At 50.3% G+C, this 10,499-nt stretch overlaps 1 protein-coding gene across 1 annotated transcript; it reads right to left on the bottom strand.

Annotated features, from left to right (window-relative positions):
• Positions 1-6,258: 6,258 nt before the first annotated feature.
• Positions 6,259-8,870, bottom strand: APOA4 (apolipoprotein A4). The gene is made up of 3 exons (XM_081239864.1): positions 8,696-8,870; positions 8,205-8,331; positions 6,259-7,409 (listed from the first exon to the last, which is right to left on the bottom strand). The coding sequence occupies exons 1-3, from the start codon at positions 8,742-8,744 to the stop codon at positions 6,401-6,403; spliced, it is 1,185 nt and encodes a 394-aa protein (XP_081095990.1). The 5' UTR covers positions 8,745-8,870; the 3' UTR covers positions 6,259-6,400.
• Between the last annotated feature and the right edge of the window lie 1,629 nt (positions 8,871-10,499).

Genomic DNA, 10,499 nt, shown 5'->3' with positions numbered 1-10,499 from the left:
ACCTCCCAGGTGGGAACCAGTGGCTTAGACTCTAAAGGAAAGGTGCACCACAAAGCCTTCAGGCATTTTCTGTCTCTGTTACTTTCATGGATTTTCAGATACAAATTGAGTGCATGTATCTAATTTCACTTTTCTCTTAAACCTCCCTCAAAATATAGTGAAGAGGGCTTCCCTGGTGGTGCAGTGGTTGAGAGTCCGCCTGCCAATGCAGGGGACACGGGTTCATGCCCCGGTCTGGGAAGATCCCACACGTCGTGGAGCGGCTGGGCCCGTGAGACATGGCCGCTGAGCCTGCCCGTCCGGAGCCTGTGCTCCACAACAGGAGAGGCCACAACAGTGAGAGGCCCGTGTACTGCAAAAAAAAAAAAAAAATATATATATATATATATATAGAGAGAGAGAGAGAGAGAGAGTGAAGAAATTTTTTTTTTTAGAAAAGATGTAGACCCATAGAGACAAAAAGAATGGAAAAAAAGACCACAGCAAAATTTTGAAAGCTAGAAAGCAGACAGACAAGTTGCAACTAATTTAGCAGGCCTGAGCAAACAGATCTGAAGTTGGCAGTGGGGAAAGATGAGTGCCACCCTGATTTATTGCACTGAATTCTCAAAATGTTAAGGAATTGTAGTAAATCTTCTGCTAGCCAATGTTACACCCGTGTATGAATTAGTAATACCCCCCCTTTTCTCAAGACACTCTACTGCCATCTACCAGAAGTTTGTCATAATAAATATACAATTCCATGATGTCTACAGTGCGGGAAAGGTGCACTCGGAATTGTGCCCTGCACAGCTTGCACAGCCATACATACCAGCCCTGACCTGGAGCACCAGGAACCACTGAAAATAGACGTGAATGAAGAGGCTGTTGTAAAATATGAAAGATTGGTTAAAACTATTTAAAAAGCTGGAAAAGCTTTAGCTTTTCTCTCTCACCTTAGCGGAAGATTGGAGGTTTATTCTCTGAAAAGGGGAAGACCGAATATCTGTGGAAAGAGAATGCCTGGCAGAGTTGAGGACAGGCAGAGAATGCCTGGCAGAGTTCTGAGTACCAGAAATAGAGGGATTAAATCAAAGTGTGCCCTCTGAATGCTGAGTCCCATCCTGCTTCTTCCACTTGGCCCCGGGAGCACTGGTATCCAGGCCTTTACCCTCCAGGCAGGAGAGTAGGAGAAACTTCCTAGGGAAACATGACCTGCTCAAAGGAAAATACCTAACTATTTTTACTTTGGGGGTTCCCGAACTAAACTTTCCAGTGGATCACCCAACAGTGAAGCTCATAGTCAACAATACTATGTACTCATGTACATGGAGCTTCTAATCAGCTTTAAAATCCCCACTCTGCAGTTTAAGCAGATAAGCAAAGTTTACCAGGCATTTGAGGAAAGATCCCAACATGAAAGATAGAGACCAAAGCAAACAGACATTTAAAAAGGAACGTGAAGAAAACTGAGACTATGCAGACAGAAGAACACTTAAAAATACCATTAATATCATCAGAGGGTTAAAAGAATATATTACAATGATGAAACAAGAACAGGATACTACAAAAGAACATTCACAGAATTTTTTTTTAAAAAGCCCTTGCAAATTAAAAACACAATTGTAGAAACAGAAAACTGAATAAAGTGTGAGGAAATCTCCCAGAAAGGAGAGCATGCAGAGATGGAAAAAATGAGTGAAAAGAAAATTAGAAGACTTGTCCAGGAAGGTCCTATTATTGGAAGCAACTGAGAAAAAGTGGTACAATCATTTTAGAAAACAATTTAGCATTACCTGGTAAAGATGAACATACATATACTGTACCACTGAGCAAGAGAATAAAGATTTATTAAATTCATTCATTTATCCAATAAATATTTATTGAGCACCTGCTAAGTCATTGTGCTGGGCATTGACTATACAAGAATAATAAACAAGATAGACAAGACCTCTGCCCTTGCAGAAACCAACCAAAATTCTTCATCCCAAGGCAGCTGTGAAGTATGGCACATTTCAGGCTCAATTTTGTCCACAAGGTTTGGGTTTTTGTGCAAGGAGTCTCTGGATAGATTTCCTGTGGGCAGAACATGTGTATGAAGGAATTGTAATTATTCTGTGGCTCAAAAGAGGAGTAAAAATTAGAACAAAGCTGGATTGAGAAAGAACCAATTTAATTTTTAAAATTTTGATAATCTTGAACAGAGTTGTCCAAAGATAGAATCAATTGTTTGGGGTGGTGGTAAGTTGGCTGTCAGTGGAGGTGTTCAATACTAAGCAGGATTCATTCACTGAGTGATTGCATGATGGCCTTGTGCTGGGCACTGGGCTAGGCACTGTGTATTAGTTAGCCATTGCTGCATTGCAAATCACCCCCAAATTTAATGTCTTATGATCTCTCACAGTTTCTGTGGGTCAGTGGCTTGGCTGTGTGGTTCTGGTTCGGGATCTGTCATGAGATTGCAAGTAGGACGCTGCCTGGGTCTACACTCATCTGAAGGCTTGACCAAGGCTGGAGGATCTGTTTCCAAGGTGGCTCACTCATATGGCTGGCAAGTCGGTGTTGGCTGTTGAGGAGGGGCTGTAGTTCCTTCCTATGTGGACTCCTCCACAGGGCTGCCTAAGTGTCATCACAACAGCACCAACATGGTGGCTGTCCTCCCTCAGAGTCAACAGTCTAAGAGAAAGCAGGATGGAAGCCACAATGGCCATTATGCCCTAGCTTTGGGAGTCATATACCATGCCTTTCACAAAGCCTATTGATCACCTAGGTCAGCCCTCTCCAGTGTGAGAGGGGCCACACAGGTCGTGAGTACCAGAGAGATGAGGCTCAATCTCAGAGGCTGACTACCACACTGTGAATGCAATGATGAACAAACGAGTGGGGTGCCTGACCTCAAGGGTCTGTGAGTGTAGAGTTAGGCTATTTATTAGAGATGATGTCAGAGGAACTGGACTGAGACACAAGACAGATCCCTCCAATCCTAACGTCCTGTGATTTTGTTCTTCTAGGTCTTAGTTCTTTACTCACCGTACCACTAAGCCACCATCTCAGAACCAGCAACTCACATCCTCGTTCTTCTGCCAACGGGCAATTCTGAGGTCTCCATTATTAGCTGCTTGTCATCACACAGCGACATAACATGGTCCCACTCTTGGTGCTTTCAGATACAGAAGTCCCTGGATAACCCCACACTTGTTGTTTCTCGCCCCAGAGTGCACCACTGCCTGTGCTCCTCTTCCTGGGAGCGCAAGGTGTCCTATGATAATGCCAAGAGAACACTGTGTCCCCATGCGGGAGCTGCTTTTGATCCAGCTGGGCAATCCCTCAACAGCAGAAATGCCCTGTGGGTTCAAGAGGAGAGCGGGCACCGCCTCCCTTTACCCTGTTGTTCTCTTTTCTCCCTAATCAGGGCCATGCCAACCACCAGACACTTCAGGGGCCGTGACCCCTCGGACGTTCTCAGATGACTTTTTACCTTCAAGCTTTGTGGAAGGGTGCAGGGGTATGGCTAATGTCTTAGCCTGGCCCACACTCGTGCTGGTCGACCCTCGGTTTGGTGCACTAACCCATGCGCACGGAGGAGTCTGTTATCTCCAGTTCACCCGAAGAGCCAGAGGTAGCTGGGGGAGCCTCAGGCCTGAACTTGTGCTGGGCTCTGGGAGGACCATTGGGAGATACTGATGTGGGCTGCACCGGAGTCCAGAAAACGCCCTCCCCTGCCACTCGCAAGGGACTCTTAGGGCTCAGTTCTCCCGTGTGTAAGTGCTTCAGTCTTGCCAGGTGGTAAAAACAGGATCCTGGCGAAACTCTGGTGAATATTTGTTTGTTTGTTTGTTTCTAGTTTTTAAAGTAATACTATTAGGATGCCTATTTTTAAATACAACAACAGAAAATAACAAGTGTTGGAGAAGACGAGAGAAAACAAACCCTTGTGCGCTGTTGGTGGGGACGTAAAATTGTGTAGCTGCTGTAAAACACAATATGGGGTTTCCTCCAAAAATTAAACAGAATTACCGTGTGATCCAGCAATTCCACTTCTGAGTATATTCACAGAAAAATTGAAAGTAGGGACTTGAAGAGGTATTTCTATACCCATATGCATAGCTGCATTCTTCACAACAGCCAAAAGGTGGAAGCAACACAAGTGTGCACAGACAGATGAATGGATAAACAGAATGTGATCTATACATGCAATGGAATAGTATCCAGCGGTCAAAAGGAATGAAATTCTGATATATGCTATGACACGAGTGAATCCTGAAAACATTATGCTAAGTGGAAGAAGCCAGACACAAAAGTAAAACTATTGTATGATTCCACTTACATGAACTATCTAGAATAGGCAAACTCTAAGAGACAGAAAGCAGACAAGCAATTACCAGGGGGTGGAATGGGGGAGTGGTAATGGGGAATTACTTAATGGATACAGAGTTTCTGTTTGGTGATGAAGAAATTTTGGAGATAGAGGTGATGGTTGTACAACATTGTGAATGTAATTAATGCCACTAAACTGTACACTTAAAATGGTTAAGATGGCAAATTTTATGTTATATATATTTTACCACAATAAAAACTTAATACTAAAACATTATCTTAAAGTCCCAACACTACATAAATCTATAAAGTAGAAAGAAAAATCCCATTCTCCAGAGAGGAGACCTGATGAATTTACCATCTAGGTTTAGAGAGTTCTTTCTTCTGTGTAGTGGGCATCCTTGTGTAGTGGGCATCCCCTCTTCTCTATGGGATTCTTGGTGGCGCTTACACTTCCCACTGTGCTGGGCCTACCCTGGAGGCGCCACAGCCTGGTAGTTAAAAGTAACGTTCTCTAGCTGGATGGCCTGGGTTCCAATCTCAATTCCACCACTTGCTAGATAACGTTACTTCAGCACCCTGTACTGCCTTTTTCTCACCGACTGCATCTTTGATGTCACTGTCTGTTGTAAGGAGTATATGAGTCGATGTGGTACGAATACCATGGTTTTTTAAAGCATCTAGCACTAACGAGTAGAGTGTCAGCTTTAGTGTCATCTCTGTATTTAAAACTTCTAGAAGCTTCTGCCACTGGTCGTTCCTTATTGGCCATGATCTTGGGGTGTGGGGCAGGGGGTAGCTTCCTCTTTTACTCCCTGTTGTCCCTTGGTGTCTTTCCCTTGAAAGCCCTGTACTCCCATTCTGGGAAGGAAAGGGGTGCCGGGCTAGACTTGGAGACCTGGGGTCAGAGCTAACAGCTGGGAGGTCAAGTCATTTGGGACAAAGGCTTGAACTGGCCCTTCTCTGGGGCTCCCTCCTGGGGAGGGTCTGTGAGCCTCTGAGGGTGGGGGGATACCCCACCTCCGAGGCTGCAGCAGCTGTCCACAGCTGGCTGTGCTGATGAGACTGCTCAGGGCCCGACTCCTCTCTTCCCCTGCCCCCTGCCCCAGCAGTTGGCAACCCGGGCCCCAGACCGACAGGCCCCTTTGCGGGAGGCTCCAGGGCACAGCTCACTAGGGCCCCATGGGCACCTGCTCCTCCCCACCTCCCAGGACTCTGCCAGGTCTCTAGGCCGCATTCCTCAACTCTGGAGACCATGGGTTTAGCAGTCAAGAAATTTCTGAAATAAGCATGAATCGATATAATGGAAGTGTGACGGGATGGGGTAGAATAAATCAAAATTCACATAAATAAGTCAGGTGAAAGGCACAGAAGAGCTTATGCCAGGAGGGACAGTCTCTCCCACTGAGCCGTGAGCTCTCCAAAGCCAAAGACCATGTCCTGACTACCTCGGTGGCCCTCTCAGAGTGAAGCACATTGTCAGACAGATGCTCCACAAAAGCTATTTTGCTCATTGTCTGGTGTCTATGATTCCACATACAAGAAATATCTAGAGGAGGCAAACTCACTGAGACGGAAAGTAGTGGTTGCCGAGGACCTGGGGAAAGTTACTGTTTAATGGGCATAGAGTTTCAGTTGGGAAGATGAAAAGGTTCTGGAGATGGATGGTAGTGACGGTTGCACAATGAGGTGAATGTACTTAATTGAAGACACTTGTTGGCTAAGTGAATAGAAATGGGTTGCATATTTCATCTTTGGATAACACGTGACATCTTTAGCCACCTCCCCCTTAGAGCTATCCCCACACCTCTCTCAGCACACCCTGCCCTCCCCCCTCCCCCCGTCGCACCTCCCAGCCCTCCGTGTCCCTCTAAGCAGCCCCTGGCAGCCCCTGCTAAGCTTTGCCAAGCTCTCACCTCAGGCCCTGCAACACCAAGGATTCACATTGTAACCAGACTGGGCTAGCTTCTCAGCAGCTTTATTGAGTAGCGAGAGGTAGTGTCACCTTCCACTGGACAGGTATCCACGGGTTTGTACCAGAACTGCTTTGGGACAGACAGACAGACAGGGGGCAGGGCAGGGCAGGTGTCAGTGGTGGGGCAGCTCAGCCCTCCAAAGGGGCCGGCGTCTGCTCCTGGGCGGTGAGGGCGGGGGCCTGGATCTCTTCCTCCTTGAGGGTTGAGGGGAGGGCGGGGGCCTGCATCTCTTCCTCCTTGAGGGTGTTGAAGAAGGTGTTGACTTTGTCCCGCAGGTCCTTCTCCAGGAAGCTCAGGTGGTGTTCCACATCCCCCGCCAGGGGGCCCAGCTTCTGCCTGAGCCCCTCCACCTGCTGCACCATAGCTTTGTTGAAGGTCTCGCCGTAGGACCCCACGGTGTGGCGGAATTTCTCCACCTGCTGGTCCAGGTGGCTGCTCAGCTCGGCCAGCGACTTCTGCAGCTCCGGGGCGTTGCCCTTCAGATTGCCGCGCACGCTCTCGGCCACGGGCACCAGCTTCTGCCGCAGCTCCTCCGCGCTGCCCGAGATCTTGGCCTTCAGCTCCTCGGTGTGCTTCTTCATCTGGAAGGACAGGCCCTCGAGCTGGTGGCTGAGCTTCCCCTGGACGTCCTGCGCGTAGGGGGCCAGGCTGCGGCGCAGCTCCTCCACGTTCTGGTCGATCTTGGCCTTCAGCTCGTCGGCGTAGGGCGTGAGGCGCGCCTTGAGCTCCTCCACGTTCTTGTCGATCTTGGCCTTGAGCTCGTCAGCGTAGGGCGCCAGCGAGGCCTGCAGGTTGTCCATGTTCTGCCTCAGCACCGCCTCCATGCGCTGGGCGTACGGCGTCAACTGGCGCTGCAGCTGCTGGGTCTGGGCGTTGACCTGCGCGCGCAGCTCCTCCGCGTAGGGCTCCAGGCGCTGTTGCAGCTGGCGCATGTTGGCCCCAATCTGCTGGCTCACCTCGCTGGCGTGGGGCAGCAGCCGGGCCCGCAGCTCCTCCAGCTCTTTCCGGATCTCCTCCTTCAGCTTCTCTGAGTCTTCGGTCAGGCGTTCGTGCAGCTCCATGGCAAAGGGCACCAGCTTCTTCTGCAGGTCATCCGTGTAGGTGTTCACTTCCCCAAGTTTGTCTTGGAAGAGGGTGCTGGGGCGGAAGGACACAAGGGGGGCACCGTTATGCTTGGTACTCCATGCCAGGACCTTGACTCCTTACACAGCACTCACCTTACACACACCTGCCTAGGACAGGTGAGTGTGCAGGGTACTGAGTTCACCCATCTTCTCCCTGTGGCCTTCCCTATGGTGGATCATGATTTGAGCAAATGGATGTAATAGACTAAGGTATTAACATTGAACTTGTATCTCTGAATCTCCCCCTGAGCTTGAGTCACAGTATCTACCTATCATGTGAGCTGGAGCAGTTTGCTTTCCTCTGCTTACCTGTAAAGTAAAAAGTGTGGACTCTGAGCCCAGCCCAGGTGTGCTGTGACAGAGATCACATTCTCTAGTAGAATATTATGTTCTGGACCTCTTCCAGCATCTTTTAGCTACACCAGGTGCTGCTTCCCTGCCATGTGCCCACCCTCAGAAGCTTGCCAAATATCCCCACCGCCCTTCCCATGATTTCACAGAGGCTTGTTCTTCTGGAATGTATTAGAAGCCAGCTCACATGACATTTCTTTCCCTTCCTTTCTTCTGCAAGCCTCAATACTAACATGTGGCCATTCGTCATGCTCTAGAAAGTTAAAGCAGGGATTATTCAGCCCAACTTTTCTGTTTGTATATGTGGATCCCAGGTCTGGAGACCTTGGGTCAGCAGTGAGTTGGTGGCAGGGCAGTGGGTATCCTAAGCTCAGGTCTCCTGCCTCTGATTTCAGCCCTTGCCCACTCATTGCATGGCCTTTAAGAAGCTCCACCTTGCAAGCTCTGCCCCTCTTACTTGAGCTGCTGGGTGAGCTCAGACTTCTGGAGATGTTCCACAGCCTTCTTGGCATTGTTGCTCAGCTGGCTGAAGTAGTCCCAAATCACAGTGGCCACCTGGTCCGCATTGACCTCCGCCTGGGCACCTGGGTGGAAAACAGAGCAATTCATGAGGACCTGTCTCCTTCCCTGCCCCTCTGCACCAACCTTGAGCTGCAGACCGGATGATGGGGGGAGCCCAGCCCCTGATTTCCTTCTCTACGCTTGGCTAGTTGGAAGCCACGGGGGTATGTAAAACGGGTATAGCACCAATGCCAGGGGGCCCACCACTGTGAATGGACTAGCTCCTGTGAGCCGGGTGGCAATGGGGCAGCCGCCTGCATCCAGCTGTGGGCTGACAGGCACTCGGAACTGTCTTCTTACCTTGGCCCCAGACTCTCCACCCTTCCCTGGCTGATGCAACAGATGGGTCCTGCCTGAAAGTCCCATCCAAAGGCAGCTCCTACTCACCGGTGACAGCCACCAGGGCCAGGCTCAGGACCACAGCCTTCAGGAACATCCTGGGCTCCTTGCTGGGCTGGAAAAGTCTCTTACTGCACTGGATCCTTCCTGGATTCAGAGGGGCCAAAGGAGAGGTTCTCAGGCAGCTCACCTATGCTGCTGTTCGAACTGATTGAAGCTCAGAGCCAGCCAGACATTTAAATCCCCACCGGGCTGCACTCCCCGCCTTCCTCCCCATTGTGACTCCACGCTGGAAGGTGACACATTCCCAGGAGGCCTCTTGGACTTTTGTGACCCTAAGGCAACGTGGAAGCTGACAGCAGACTGGAGCCCGGGCAGCAGTCAGAAGCAGCTGCTCTGTGCACTTGCCCCACCCAGCATTGAAGGGAGGATGGGTGGGGGGCATGAGCTGGGGAAGAAACGAGGCCTAGGGAACACCTGAGCCTGGGACTGATAACCCAGAGGCCCTGTGGCAGCTCTAAGTCTGTGCCAGGCTTGGTGGGGGTGATGGGGAGGCAAAGTTCACAGCTCTTCTGTCTGCTCCAGTGAGGAGTGGCCCCCCCACTCCTACATCCCCAGACCCGGACTCCATCTCAGAGCACCAGACTCTGGATTGGGACATCCAGGGCCACAGGTGCGGGCAGCGAGCTGAGATCCAGGGCTCTGGTCAAGGTGCACCCAGGAGCAGGGGACCCCTGCAAGCCTTTGGGAAGATGGGTGGAGTTGGGGGCTGTCCCGTGTTGAAGGTGTTTACTGTAAGTGTGCTTCATGTCCCATCACTACCAAGTGTGTCACCTTGGTCTAGTGATTCAACTTGGCCTAGACCTGAGCCTCAGTTTCTCCTTTGAAAAATGGGGTTGTTGGGTATATTAAATGAGATATTGCTGGTGAAGTGAGTAGTATAGTGCCTGACAGAGTAAGCACTAAAAACTCGTTGTTATTGTTGTTAATAATAATATTACTATTTTCCTGATTTGGATCAAAGCAGGGAATACAGTAGAGTGCTTGCTGCTCCATTGAGAGTGGCAGAGTTAGACCCAGCCCTCCGGGGGTCATCAGGCAGGCATGATGCAGGGTGAGGGGTGGGCTGGCCTGAGGCCCGATGTCTGCCCACCTCTCCAGCCACACCCCCTGGGTGGGAGCAGTCAGCTTGTGAAGAATCACAGGACCTGAGGCTCTCACAGGGCCTCTCACCAGGGGATGATGGGAATGGTGGTGGTGTCCAGGAGATCTTCTACTTGGGCTTCCAAGGTTCTCTCCAAATGAGATCACACACAGGAAGACATCCACCAAGAAGGCGACACAGCCTGGTCAGCTTGGGCCCCTCTGCTGGACCACACACGTCACCGTGAGAGACTATGAGATGAGATCCATCGTATCGCGCTGTTGGCTGTCCTCTGTGACCGCAGTGCCCGGCACGTAGATGGGCTTCCAGTAGTCTGCCATTGGAATAGACCACAGTTGTGCTAACCCTGACTTCCATGTCTCCATTTTTTCATATACCAGAAGTGGCTTGATGTATCGTGGGATGGAAGGCAGCTAGAAGGCTTTCTGATGCTTGTACCCCTTCTGCAGAGTCCCCACTACCCAGCAGTGGCCCACACCACCCAGAGTCACTTCCAGCATCAGGGAGCTCCTCCTTTCTGGAGAAGCCCGTGCCATCTCGCAGTAGTTATTAAGGGTTCCGGTGCTGGAGTCGGACGCCCTAGGTTTGCGTGTGGGCTCCCCACGTACTGACTGTGTGATCTTGGGTGAGTCTCTTAACCTCTCTGAGCCCCGTCTGCCTCAGCAGGGCGTAGAATAGTACCCGCCT

The sequence above is a fragment of the Mesoplodon bidens genome (assembly GCF_964165515.1).
Source record: "Mesoplodon bidens genome assembly, chromosome: 7".
In the NCBI taxonomy this organism is placed as follows: domain Eukaryota; kingdom Metazoa; phylum Chordata; class Mammalia; order Artiodactyla; family Ziphiidae; genus Mesoplodon; species Mesoplodon bidens.
The sequence above is the reverse complement of the archived record's forward strand: the minus strand, read 5'-3'. Positions and strand labels throughout refer to the sequence as shown.

Coding starts and splice junctions, on each gene's coding strand:
- APOA4 (XM_081239864.1), bottom strand. CDS start 8,744: ATGTTCCTGAAGGCTGTGGTCCTGAGCCTGGCCCTGGTGGCTGTCACC. Junction 8,332..8,695: donor GGCCCTGGTGGCTGTCACCG/GTGAGTAGGAGC, acceptor TTTTCCACCCAG/GTGCCCAGGCGGAGGTCAAT. Junction 7,410..8,204: donor GAGCTCACCCAGCAGCTCAA/GTAAGAGGGGCA, acceptor CTTCCGCCCCAG/CACCCTCTTCCAAGACAAAC.